This window comes from Schistocerca gregaria, chromosome 1, assembly GCF_023897955.1.
Source record: "Schistocerca gregaria isolate iqSchGreg1 chromosome 1, iqSchGreg1.2, whole genome shotgun sequence".
Taxonomy (NCBI): domain Eukaryota; kingdom Metazoa; phylum Arthropoda; class Insecta; order Orthoptera; family Acrididae; genus Schistocerca; species Schistocerca gregaria.
The window spans coordinates 141,632,961-141,647,222 of NC_064920.1; the positions used below are offsets into that span (position 1 = coordinate 141,632,961).

The 14,262-nt window shown below is 38.7% G+C and overlaps 1 protein-coding gene across 1 annotated transcript in view; it reads left to right on the forward strand.

Annotated features, from left to right (window-relative positions):
• Positions 1-14,262, forward strand: part of LOC126334901 (transcription elongation regulator 1) — a 236,362-nt gene that overhangs the window by 99,068 nt on the left and 123,032 nt on the right. Inside the window, exons 11-12 of the mRNA XM_049997613.1 lie at positions 67-338; positions 6,526-6,677. Coding sequence (XP_049853570.1) covers positions 67-338; positions 6,526-6,677 — 424 coding nt within the window. The remainder of the gene's footprint in view (positions 1-66; positions 339-6,525; positions 6,678-14,262) is intronic.

Below are 14,262 nucleotides of genomic sequence, written 5' to 3' on the forward strand. Positions count from 1 at the left end.
TGAGGTGTGCAGTTGATTGTTTTATTTTGAAATTACTAAAGCTTTACTCATCTTTTGTGTGTACAGGTGTGTGGTATGGACAGGTGATGGTAGAGTTTTTTTTTACAATCCATCCTCTCGTACATCAGTCTGGGAGCGACCAGATGAACTATCTGGTCGTGCAGATGTTGATAAAATGGTGGCCACACCTCCCGAGGCAGCGGGTGGCCCATCAGCCTCAGCATCATCAGGCTCTACTTCTAATTCAGCTGCTGGCACCAAACGGTCTGGTTCACCAGCTAGTGATGATGCGGAGTCAACGCCATCAAAAAAGAAGAAAGATGACACTCCTACAAAAGGTAGATTTTAAGATATGTCATATGCTAACACTTTAAGAAGTTTTATTATTTATCAGTTTTGTTGTGATAAAAATTAAATGTATTGTAATAATTTTTGTAAATACTGAGAAAGTTAGTGACTCAGCATATTGCACTACCAAATCTGTAATAAATGCAAAAAATTTTTACTAATCAAAGTAAAAATTGCTAAGAAGAAAAACATTGTGTAATACTTTACAAATCCTTTTGAATTTGTGTTACTGAAGTCTTTCGGTTTTATCTGTAAACTTAAGTTTGTATTTTTGTAACACACACTGCCTCACTCCTTTGTCTTTGATAACAAATTCTATGTTATGATGTATGCATTGGTTGAATGAGATGTTTCAACTTACCACCTTTTCAGCACTTCCCTGCATATAATAGACAGAGACTTCAAATTCCAATTGTAAAGATTGGAAGTCTGTTCTCAGTGATCACTTCACCATTAACAGTATACTGTATTAAAGATTTTTCATGTTGGTTACACATCATAAGGAAAATGGTTAGTTGTGAACACTGACCAAAACCCTAATTCTTGATGCTAAAACGATCTCTCTGGCTTCATAAGTGGGCCAGTAGTAATTCCAGAAATTGCCTAGGCATTGGCAGTAAAAATCCCCTTGTCAGATTGAAACATCTGCAATCTGCAGCTTAATTTTTCAGTGTATGCTGAAGAAAGTATATATCTCTTTCTTTCTTTACCCACCTCCCCCCCCCCCCTCTCCCCTCCAGCCCTTTCTCTCACTGAAACAAGAGTTGTTGAGTTTGGTACACCAACAGAAATTTGATCTCAGCAGTCCGAATACTTGAATTATTTTACTATACATCAAATACGAAGACCTTTGTTTAGTTCAGGTGTTGATTACTTTATGGACTTAAGAGCATGATCATTGTGATGTTAGTGTGTCCAATATGTATTAACTACCACCACCTTGCATTGACAGCAAATAGTACAGAAAATTCAATATGAATTGTGTTTCTGTTTTAGTTGGTAGGTCACATACAGGAAGAAAATGAAGTCCTGCAGCGGCAGTTGGTGGTAGTAAGCCAGCAGTTGTTTTAGAATACAAAATGTTATCAAACAATTGTTTCGGGTTTAAATAAGATAATGCTCAGTTACAGATCTCAATTGAAGTATATGTTTAATACCGTTTTAATAGATGTTTTATACTGTTAATTTTTTTAATTGTGCAAATATTTTGTCATCTACTACTACTACTACTACTACTACTACTACTTCCTCTACTACCACTACCACCATCACCACCAGTAGTACTACATCCACCACTACCATTGTTAAGTGAACATAATGTAACAAAAATAGACATTGAAAATAAATTTGCACAATTTGTTGTATGAATCATTGAACTATTTCTAACATATCCTTTTAACATCTTGTACTACATCTCAAGATATGACTAAGTGTGTGTACCAAACACAAAACAGGCAGAGAAACCTGATTTGTGTTGGCCATTATAACAAATAGTTACAAATTCAATGACAAAATTTACAATAGAAGTAATGTTAAAATAAATGAAAACCACGGGGTTCCCACAATGAGCAGTTGGACACGTTATAGCACGCGTAATAAAGAGAAACCTCACAAGCAAATGCAAGAATTTAGCTATTCTGGAATCAAAATTGCAAGAATAACTATATACCAATGGGCTGATAAGAGGATACTGCAAGCATAAATTGCTTGCAGTAGATCAGAAAAACGTATTGTTAGAAATATTAGACACATGTCATGGATTAATATTTCAAAAGATTTTATTTCAAAGAAAAGTTTAAAATTTTACTTCTGTGTGTAGGTTGGAGTAGATAGTCTATGGAAAAACTTAATAGAAACCTGCTCATGTAACTGTTGTACTGTTTCCAATTCTTTGTGATATGACAATTTTGTTCATACATATTGTACACACAATATTATGAACTTTTCATCTGATTTACAGACACAGTGAAAGTTCTCAGTGAAAAAAAAATCATTTATGTTAGTGCCTTCATTTTAACAGTGAAAGTGAAAACAACAATATAAAGGTCAAACTGTCTTAAACACAAAAGTTAGTTTGAATACCACAGTGCTTTACTGTGTGTGGCTCTATTAGAGCTGGTGGTTGTTGTCTTCCTCCAATTGTTAAACTGACTTGCCTAGCCACGTATAGGTTGACTTAACAGTTAAATGCAGACTCCAAACCATGATGCAACTCTGCATGTGTCATATCCACATTAATGAACATTGCTAAAGGTGAAAGAAGAGATAAGTGACACATTGTTCTACCAATCAGCAATGAATGGCTCCATCACCATGATCAGTTGTAACGCGTGTTTTCATTGAAAAGCATCAGTTGTTAAATTTATTCTTTAGTGCACTGTTTGTTTTTATGACAGCCTATTTTGACCCTTTCTTTAGGAATCAGGTTAAGTTGTGAATAGGATTTTGGATGGTATTTGATTACAAATTACGTAAGGGAGTATGTATATTGTGAAGGTGTTTTAATATGATTACACATATAACAGCTGTATACAGGAATCTTACAAATGCTTTTTCCACATGATGGTCACTGACATCTCTGACTACAGAAGGGATTGTGAATATAATTTAATATGACATTAGTGAGAGAAAGTGTGCAAAGAAAATAATTTTTTGACATAGTGACAAAAATCGGCAACCACACTCAGCGCAGATGATGCCGAATTTGGGTGTGATGAGTGAGGTTGTACAGCGTCTCCTTCCTCAAGCAGAATTGTGTTGACATTCTCCTCCTCCTCCTCCTCCTCCTCCTCCTCCTCCTCCTCCACCACCTCCTCCCCCCAGCCCCTCCCCCACCCCTTCTGAGTGTTAATTTACAAAAACAAAAAATGAACATTTCATTACACAAAATAGGATGTCATTTATATTTAATACTAGAAATGGAAGTCTTGTCGTACTGTGTAGCACACAGATAGTTAATTAGCCAATGTCGGAAGATGAGTCCTTACCCAAACTGACTGAATTTCTAGTATAATTATGTGCTTTCCATTATCGAGAGTAAACCAGTTTCTATTGATAAGTTATGTGCCATAAAATTTAAGTTTTCCCAAAAGAATGTTAAGATTAAGACACTAAATTAATTCTGTACATACCACAGGAAATTGTAGGAAGAGGCATTTTAAAACTTAAATATGTTATTATTTTACTATTCTCTCTCTCTCTCTCTCTCTCTCTCTCTCTCTCTCTCTCTCTCTCTCTCTCTCTCTCTCTCTCTCTCTCTGTGTGTGTGTGTGTGTGTGTGTGTGTGTGTGTGTGTGTGTGTGTGTGTGTGTGTGAGAGAGAGAGAGAGAGAGAGAGAGAGAGAGAGAGAGAGAGAGAGCGCGCAAACACTCGTGCTCGGGCAGGCACATGCTCCTTTTAAAAGCACTAAGAATTTAGGCTCCTGAAGATAAAAACAGGATAGCCTCTCTGTCTCATGCATGTTATTTTATGTATTTATGAATTATGGCCAAAAGGCACATCTAGAAGGTGGAAGTAAGCAATGGAACTTCTTAAACGAGGAAGACATTATGTCAGCAGACAACAAGCAAAATAGTTTTCTAGCTGCCTCTCTTCGCTGTGTACATTTGAAAATCACAAGTCATGGAGCAGAGGATGAAAAGGATTCCAAACACCGTGATTTTATAACTGGTTGAATATTATACCACTGTCTGATCCAAGCAGTGGGAGGAGAGGAGGGGAGGAAGAGAATGACTGATAGTTGACGTTGCACTAAGTGTATTGACATTGGCAGAATCTCTCAGAAAGTGCTTGAGATGCTGAAGCTAACCTCCCACCCACTCCTTCTTTTTTTTGCTTTTAATCTGGATCTTCCAAGAGTAACCACATATTTTTGTTTTAATTTCAGAGAAAGTGAATGATCCAAAGGACATTTCTTACACATTAACATTAGCTGGACAATGGTTGCGAACTTCTTATTAACATCTGATATACCCATGTCATATGTTAGTAGAATATGAGAAAGGTATTATTTTAAACAAAATCCTTATAACAACCACCACCATCTTCTTTACTGTAGGCACAGTAGCCATCCATTATAAGCCCATACAAGTGACTTAGTTTGAGATGTTAAATCTGGGAACTCAGTTTCAATGTCAGCTGCTCCACTGTAGTTTTGTCAAATAATCATCCTGTTTATCTGCTAGAGGAAGTAGCAGCCAGTACCAGTAATGTACGAACAAGTATATTCACCTTACCAACTGACAATCAGTGTCTTATTTACTCTGTGGACCACAAATCTTCATTTTCTTTCATTTTTATTCATACAGTCAGTGCAAATATTATTGTTGTTGCTTCCAGTGGTTGAGATGTTGCGCAGTTCATTGTGGCTGTGTAAATCGTTCAGAATTTCATTTTCATTGAAGAACTACATCGATAATATTGTTGCCTCAGAAAAGTAAGGTAAAGTATGTAGAAGTGGAGGAGGAAATGAAATGAAATGAAATCTTGTGGGTCGAGGTGGTATGAGATGGTACTTTGGTGATCACAATACAGAGTGAAATTCACAAAGTACTTGGCAGTATGTATCCACTTGTAAGTATGACGTTGAACCCACTGTGCATTGGTTGCATCCACTGATTCAGTTGGGAATTGTTCCAAGCTATTTCATCCTCTACTGATGCAAGCTGGCCCACAACTTTTGTAACAGGTCATTGATATAGTGGATACTGCTGCTGGGACAGAGTTGACATTCGAGCTGGTCCTGCACATTTTTTTCAGGGAAAGATTTGGAAATTTTGTTGGTGGTAGGGGTACCTCTTCACCATGCAGGCAGTTCTTAGACACACAAGCCATGTGTTGAACAGCATTGTCATGTTGAAAAATGGCACCACAATTGTCTCATGAGAGGCAACACAGGAAAGTTGCGGCTGTTTGTGATTTACCATAGTGCCACAAGAATTCCCTCAGTCACTACCAGCTGTGGCCAGAATTCATACCTGAAGGCTCCCCACACCGTGTCAGGCTTAACACTGCCGTGCGTATTTGAAACATTGGAAAATGGGCCCTTTGCCCAGGTCACAGTCATACTCACCAGGATAGTCCAGAACTGTGATTAATCACTGCACATAGTACAATGCCATTCATCAGAAGTTCATTCTTCCTGGTCATGGCATCATTACAAATGCAGCCGTTTTGTGTTGTGATGTTAATGGCAGCCTAAATATGGGACAATAACTATCTAGTCAGACTGATGATGTAGGATGACACACAATGTTGCAGGGAGTCCATTACTTGTTCTTAGATGGCATGCCCAGATATGAAGGGCTTAGGATGTGCTTGCTGCACAATATGGCGAGTGTCCCAATGCTGGTCAGACATGGTCGACCGGAACCTTGATGAATATGCTTGTCCTAATGATCCCATCCAGTCTGACATTGTGCCTCTGTGTGACTGAATGCCTCACAAATCTGGATACAGCATCATTCAACCAGCTGACCAAATGGACGTCGCCAATGAGACCCCTTTCAAACACTCTGAGGGACTGATAAAGTTGTCTCAAAAGAGTGCATGGCTTCTCAGTGTCCTTCAGTGATCACCTAACATCTGACATAGTCCAGGTCCTTTACATACCATCAGGGGTGGTAACAACATTAAACACGGGTGGTTATAATGCATTTTGATGGCCTTTCTGCCAGTCACAGAGAATTGCAACTGTAACCATTACGTATCTGCCAGTGGTGTGTGCGTGCACGTGTGCGCATGCGCACACACCCCTATTTCATCAAACCATGTCCTCTGGGTGCTTCACTTTTTTTAATCAGGCAATATGCCAATGTAATGCAGATGTCGGGCTGTGTGTTGCCAATGTCACTGTTTTTTCTGTCTTCTTCCCCCCCCCCCCCCATTAATGTGGTCCCAGAATCTTCCACACATCTACAGATGTGCCCTTCTATCACAGATCAAATTAGTTGCAGAAGTCATTATGTTTTGCAATGAAAGTGTTGTTATTTTTCACAGTAACTGTTACTTAACATTTGCAGGAAAAGCAGTTACGTGTTTGTACAAGATAGCAATTTAAAATTCTGTCAGATTATTAAAAAAAAATCACAATCAACATGAAACTGCATGATTTTCAATGTTTCCATATTAGCAATAATCTTTTGACTCCGTGTAAATTGATTGTGTCATTAATTGCAGATGGAGATAAAGAAGGAAAAGGTGATAAGAAACTAATAGATATTGGTAAGGAAGCTGCAATTGAAGCAGAAGTGAGAGCTTCACGTGAACGAGCAGTTGTCCCGCTGGAGATACGTATCAAATCGTTCAAAGAAATGCTTGCAGAAAAAGAGGTAAGCTGACAGATGGCCAAAATTTAAGCTGTTTTCACTCAATATACAGATACAAAATTGGACATAGCCATGTGTTGTGTGTGGGTGGCAAGTACCCACAGTACTTGGTTCCCAGCATGATCTGCAATCATAGCATACAGCAGTGGAAGTTGTTGGGTACAGCTGATGTGGGTGCCACACATAGTGACTAGAGTGAGATAGCTACATTAACTTTATTGGTGATTGTCAGTGATGGACAGAAAGAATCTTGAACAGCATTGTAGACACATAATTTGATTCCATAGTCCTTAATATGTTGAAAAGAGTATGCTAGAATGTCACATTTCTATCTAGAAAAAACTTTGTGAGCAGTTAAAATTTATTACCTGAAACACCCCCCCCCCCCCCCACCTTTCCCCCAATGTATTTCTTTCTTCTTGCCATCCCCCCTCCTGCTCCCGTTTCCCCCACCCCCTTCCCCACCACCACCACTCCTTGTATTTTCATTTACACATGCTGTTTTCTTCAAATTTTGGTTATATAGTTACCTCTATTCAGGAAAAAAACTGTTAATAGGACCTTTTTTTGTTCTCAGTGCAGTAATTTGTTATTTTGATCCTTTCGTTTTATTGTTCAGTAATAACTCCTGTGTAGCCACATTTTAATGCAGATTCAATAGAGTCATTCTGAATATATCTAGGGAGACCTGATTCATTGCATATGATTGGTGGCTCAAAAGCCTTTATTGAAAGCAGTTACTGTGAAGTGCTTGTTTGGATATATGAAATAAGTTGGTGAAGTGGCTGATACAGATGACCTGTGTTGTTTTATTAAACAATGTGAATAAATTTTGTTCTGACTCGTGACGCCTCGTCTGGATTGTTTAAAGGGACAGGAGACTTGGGGAAGACCACAGGAAACATTAATACTTTTGAAATGCTCTTATGTTATTGCCAGAACCAATTGTTTGAAGTTTATATTTATTGTGTCGGTAGTTGTAGCAGCAACATATCTGCTGCAATGATACACAGGCCTGGCTCCACATGGCTTTGTTTTCCTTCCACCTCTGTTCACATTGTTTTCTCTGTGGTGCAATCCCATGACTGGGATATTGATCTTGACCGCCTTTCTTTACCACAGTACTAGAAGGGAGTGGGTAGCAGGCCTCTCATCTGGCCACCTACCCCCAAAAAAGATCCCTTGTGCCCATTGATATCTTTCTGATTGGACAGGAGTGTTATCCTGCAGGCACTGGAACAAGAAAAAATTCCTGTCTCTATCCAGGAGTGAACCTGTGACCTCTAGGGTCAGAGTCTACTGCTGTACCTGCTATAATACTACCATTGTCACATACACATGGTTTTGCTGAAATCTTATAGTCTTAAGAAGAATATCATCACAGCAGATGACATATTGGAAAAAGAAACATTAACTACATAATCAATGTAAACACTGTCATTTTCTGAGGATTGGCCTGAAACTAGTAGGGGCAGTAAAAGCTTTCCAGAAGCTATAGTTTTCCTGTGGATCCTGTATGTTAATATTAGATGGAGTAAGCTAAGAGCTTTCATAGCTAAAATGGATCATAAAAGAATTGGTACAGCTGTTCTGAAAGTTTTAATTTATTTACAAAAAAAAAAACCTGTTCTTCCTAAGGAGCAGCACTTAAACTGTGAGAGGTGGCAACTAACAAAGCTGTCATTGATGAGTTTAGTGCAATGTGGCAACAGAAAAAGCAAAATTAAGTGAAAGTAAGAAATGAACTTTAGAAAATTAAGTGTGAATCTAGACCACAAAGATATCCTTTGTGAATGTAAACAATATCATAGACTTACTAAAATTTAATTCAGTTTGTTTTCTCTGCAGAACTAGGGTCTGTTCTCTTTGCACTAAGACTTCACAATCAGGCACTATAAATCTCTGCACGCGATTTTCTTGCAGAAGCATTACACTATTGTAATGCAACAAGGTGATCTAGTTATCCTCTTTTCATTATTGACCACTACTCTGGACACGCCAAGCAATCTTAGATTGTGAAGAATGCATTACTTCCAAAATCTGTATTAGGTACCTTTGTAAACAGATGCATTTTAGTAATATTATTCTTTCCTTTGCCAACTTATTATACACTTTTATTCCTTGATTGAAAATGCTGCTTGGAATTTTTTTTGTTAAATGTAAGTCAAAATGGCTCTTGTTCCAAGATTGTGTATAAAACTATTAGTGAAAAATAAAATAGTGTTTTCACCCTGATATGTACAACAGATTGGTAGACACTTACTTGATACAGTAAGGATACCCAGATTCTTAAAGTTTTGTTACAGTGAACTGACTACTGCTTCTAGTTATTATTCATTCAGCCCTTTTCTGCAGTTTAAAAATTGTATGCATGTTTTGTGGCTTTGATTCCCAGAGAAGAATCTCGTATCTAAGAATTGAGTGTACTTAAGAATAGTATTCACTGCAAGAGATTGGCTTTTACAAACAAATGATAGATACCATTAGACCAGAACATGTAGATAACATTCTTTCTCCCAGCATCTTTCTGTGTTCATTCCATGTTAGTTGACAATCAATATTTATCCGAAAAACCATGGGCCTCTTAAATCACATCATCATCTATAAATTTATCAACTATGCTCAAACATAATTGTATTCCCACATTTAGGTGAGCTGTATACTGCTAGCTTTTGTCACATTCATTGTTAATATGTAACATATTGCCCAATCATAGTATCATCAAGAGTCATTTGCTTTCTCTAGTAGGTGCTCCGGTGTTTTGTCAGTGATGAGAAATTTTTCTCTCTGACTCAGAATTTCCAGTAAGTCATTGATAGTGTATATATACTAACAGCAGCATTGGACTCAATATAGTACTTACTTCAGTACATGCTGTCGTCATCACATTTAAGCTCATTTCTATATTTAGATGATTGGTTTTGTTTTTTTATCTAAGAAAACATTTGCAGATTACATTCCTTGAGGGTGGGTATCATTGGCATGTAGCAGGTCTATCTGTGCAGGTGTGGAGACTGAGCAATGTCCTAAATCATGCACAGATGGACCTGCTCCACGGCAAGTTTTCGTACAGTTACCAGTAAATTAAAGATTTGATGTTGTCTTAGGAGATCAAAATTAATCGTCTACAAATGAAAGTAAACATCTTATATGTGATCACGACTGTGTGTATTGGTATAAGTTATATAGATTGTTGTCTTTTCCGGAACACTTTTCCAAAAACTTCCAATGCAGTGCCCTGAGGAACACATAGGTATTTATCTTTCTTGCCTGCTAATTATTTTGCTTAAAATTTGTCATCAGCAGATGTGTGAACTCTGTCTACCTTCTGCATCTAATTTTCTGGGTAATACTGAAACCACTTGTTTGCTATTCCCCTTACAAGTAGTGCCTGATTGTATAGACAGAAACCTATTCACCAAGTAACGACAGCAAAAAACACATGTAAAGCTATTATGGTTTGCAAGCTTTCGGAGTCAGTGACCCTTGCTTCTGGCAGAAGGGTTGAAAGGAGAAGACGAAGTGTGAAGATGGGACTGGTGAGATTTAGGAAATGGGAAGAATTCGGAAAAGTCACACAGATCTTTGGGTCAGGGGTCAGAGGAGACTTGTCGAACCGGATAAGGCAAGACAGATAGTTGGAATTGCAATGGTGCAGTGGACGAGAATTGTAAACCTGAGCATTTAAATGTGGAAGATAGGTTAATATGCAGGACAGTGATTACCAGCAAAACATCATGCATGAATTAAGAAGAGTGTAAAGCTTGCATTGTAAGTGGGGGACAGGGAAAAATAGACATATCAGAAACTAAAAGATGTAGAGGAATTGAAAAAGGAAAAATACCAGAGAAGAAAGAAATTAACATAACTTATTGCCAGTTGGGTGAAGAGGACCAATGATGTAATACATTTCCACCTGTTGAGTTCTGGGAAACTGGTGTCTGGGAGAATAATCCAGATGGCACATGTGGCGAAACAGGTTCCTGGGTCATGACTGCGAGGTTACAGAGCATGTTCTGCGACAGGATATTGTCTGTTGCCTAGGACTGTTCCACCTAACTGATATCTTGGTGGTAGTCATACCAATGTATAACTCCAAACAGTGTTTAAGTAACAGCTGGTACACAACGTGTTGTTTCACAGGTGGCTCTTTCTTTGATAGTGTATGTTTTACCAGTTACAGAGCTCGTATAGGTGGTGGTACGAGGAGGGTGCAATAGGCAAGTCTCACAGTAGGAATGGCCACAGAAGTAGGAGCCATAGGGTAGGGAAATGGGAGCAGGAGGAGCATAGAGTCTAAAAAGGATATTGCAGACATTGTGGGGGGTGATAGAAAGCTAGTCTATGTGTAGTGGGTGAAATGTCAGACAGAATCGACCTCATTTCATGGCGTGATTTTAGGAAGTCATAGCCTTGTGAAAGTAGCCAATTAACCCATTAATGCCCAATTTTATTTTAGTATGAATTGCTTTTAAATCTTTTTAAGGGAATGGTTAAAAGGTACAAAATTCCATATATCTGAAGTTTAAATTATTGATTGCCAATGACAGAAAGAAAAATAAACGGGGTCTTGTAGAGAGGACGCACAGCGCTTGTGGTGTCACACGAGGTAAATTAGAAATGAAACATCAAATTTCAAAGTGTGAAAGATTTATTTAAATGCACAAACTACAAAATAAATTTAGTGCGCTTGCAAGTTCATGAGAAATAATTTATGAAAATTTGTCATTCGTCTCTAAATGAATTTGTATTGTATCACTTAGTGGAAAAGGATAATGGTGGTGATCTGCAAAAGCTGACGATTGAAATCCACAGTCCCAATTTATTGAAGTGTTGAATCATTGTTGATCTAAATGTTTTAAAGCAAGTGTTCATAGAAATTGGTAGCTAGTTAGATGGTGAAATTACAGTTCAACCATTTAGTTGGGAAGTCCAATGAGGATGTAAAATTACATCACATTTAATAAAGAAATGTTATAAGCTTCCCTAAACATTTTGGAATTATCATCTTCACTACTTTTCTCTTTTTCCAATAATGTGACCTCTCTTATCCAGCCGTACAGTATCCAGAATTTTCTTCCTTGAGTAAGGCAATGGCACTGGTCTGGCAGTGCTGCTTCTTGCATTCTGCCCCATTTTCGGATATGAAGTGGCAGTGTATCTTTGACTATCCTTGATGCTTTTGGCCTCCTGGGATACAGTTTTGTAGAGTAAATATGTGTTTACCACAGCCATGTCAACAGTGCTACTGAAAATGTACAAATACCATTTTTTCCCATGACTGTGATCACGTTTCTCCAAAAGCCAGTCTTGGTGGTCTACACTGCCCATATATTTGTTGTACTGACTCACAAGATAAGGCTGTTTGACGAATTTCCTTTCATTTTGTCATCCAGAAACTGAAACCGTAGGCTCAGTTAGGTCAAAATTTGTTTCCAGTGAGATGCAGGTGTTGTCATTCCACATACTGTGGTGATTTGGTTGGTTATGTCGAGATGAGAGTTAAAACGTTCTTGATCTTTCTCTGCTAAGATTTTATCTGCTTTGAAAGGCCAATGAATGATACTGTTTTGTCTTATTGTAGCTTCTGCATGGCACCCAATCTGGTAGTTCAAACAGATAATATGAACCATTGGAAGTTGTTATTCATAGTGACAATCAAATTTCTGACCTTGAACCCTCCATCACTTTTGTTAGCATTCGCTTCATTATTGTATAAATAATTGTCTAAATTGATTTTAGTTCAAGGTATTTCTTTCATGATACAGCACTTCTTACAAGGGACACCATCTGCTCATCATCTTCAGACAAATAATCTTTCTGGATGGGCAATGTGTGGTATCCACATAAAATTCAGAAACCAATAAAAACTTTCAGTTCATCTACTGAGGTAGAATACTATCGATTGTTTTTCCAGAGTTTTGCACACTTTTCAGTTTCTTCCATAATGCTAGTTAAGAACTCAGAAGTAAGCAACTCCTCAAAAATGTCCAGTGGTATATAATCTTGCGGACCTTTCACAGTATTTTCAGCAGTTAGTTTGTGCCAGACTACCTAAATTGCCATAACTGTAATTAGGATTTGTCATAGACCATATTGCTGTTAGATCACTCCCTTTCTTTTCAGAGCGATAATTTTGCTGTTGTGACTGAACTTCAGTTTCTTGGTCTAGACGGAAATGCTATAGAATAATGTGGAATGTCATCCTCCAGCATGTTGGTTTCTACTGTCCCTGGAATATCCTGCACCTTAGGACACCCTGTTTCATCATCATCGAAACTCTCCTCATCTGTCAGTTCACAGACAACACACGGTAATGCAGTGATATGTGCCTCTCTCTCTCTCTCCAGAGAGTATTCTGCAGCATGCTTGGCTTATTTGAATGTTTTCTGTCAGTACATATCAGAATACGATAGAGTCAAATGAAAACCTTAAATTTGTAATAACAAATCAAAATTTCGCGCCATTATCCTGTAAGTTGGTAAGTATGCTACAAACAGCGTGCAGAATGGCCTGCAGGTGGTAGCATAGTGCAGATTCACACATACCATCGCAGTATCAGTATAAAGATGGCCGCCCCACTTGCAACTTGCGCCAGGGAAGAACAGTGTTCTGTTGTATGGTTTTGCGTAGTGAAGGTGTGAAACCTATTGAAATTCATCGACGAATGAAGGTTCAGTATGGTGATCCGTGTTTGTCACGGCAGCAAGTCTAACAATGGAGTAGGAAGTTTGCAAATGGTGTGACTTCAGTGGAAGATGCTCATCATCCACGTCAGGCACAATGAGTTGTGACTCCAGCAGTTGAAGCCATAGTGAAGGAAAACTGCTGAGTGACGCTGAAGGACACTGGGAACATGTTTACAGATTAATCATGGGTCATTGTGTTTGATGTGGTCCAGTTTCACAAAGTGTTTGCAAGATGGGTGCCATGGCAGCTGACTCCTGAGAGACAAGAAATGCATTTTAAAGTCACAGACTACCTACATTACGGGGCTACCACATTTACAGAAAAGATGATACTGCTGTAGGCAGGGCTAAAGGTGGAGTGGCCATTTTTCTTGATGACAGATACCACTCTTCTACTGTCCCTCTTGCCACGACCATCCCAGCAATTGCTGTGAAAGTTTTCTCACCATTTACTATCACAGTGTGTTCTTTGTACCTGCCCCCCATGAAACTTTATATGGGGGGACACTGGCAGACCTCTTCCAGGCACTTCCGCGCCCATTCCTTCTTGTAGGGGACTTCAAATGCCCACAACTTGCTGTGGGGCTCGGCTACTACTTGCTCCAAGGGTAGGCTGATCGAGCGACTTGTCCATTCTGAGGATATCTACCTTCTGAATGCGTGTCAGATGACTCACTTTTCCACAGTTACAGGGTCTATTTCACCTGTTGATTTTGTTCCTCGGGTATTGCAGATTCAGTTCAGTGGGAAGTGGCTCCAGTTTTACATTCTAGTGGCGACTTCCCAGTGTGGATTCGTCTGCCACCTAGGACAGTGACCAGCAGGAGGCCACGCAGGTGTATGATAAAAAGGGCAAATTGGTTACAGTCCAGTCAACAGGTTATTTTTGAACTCTTCTG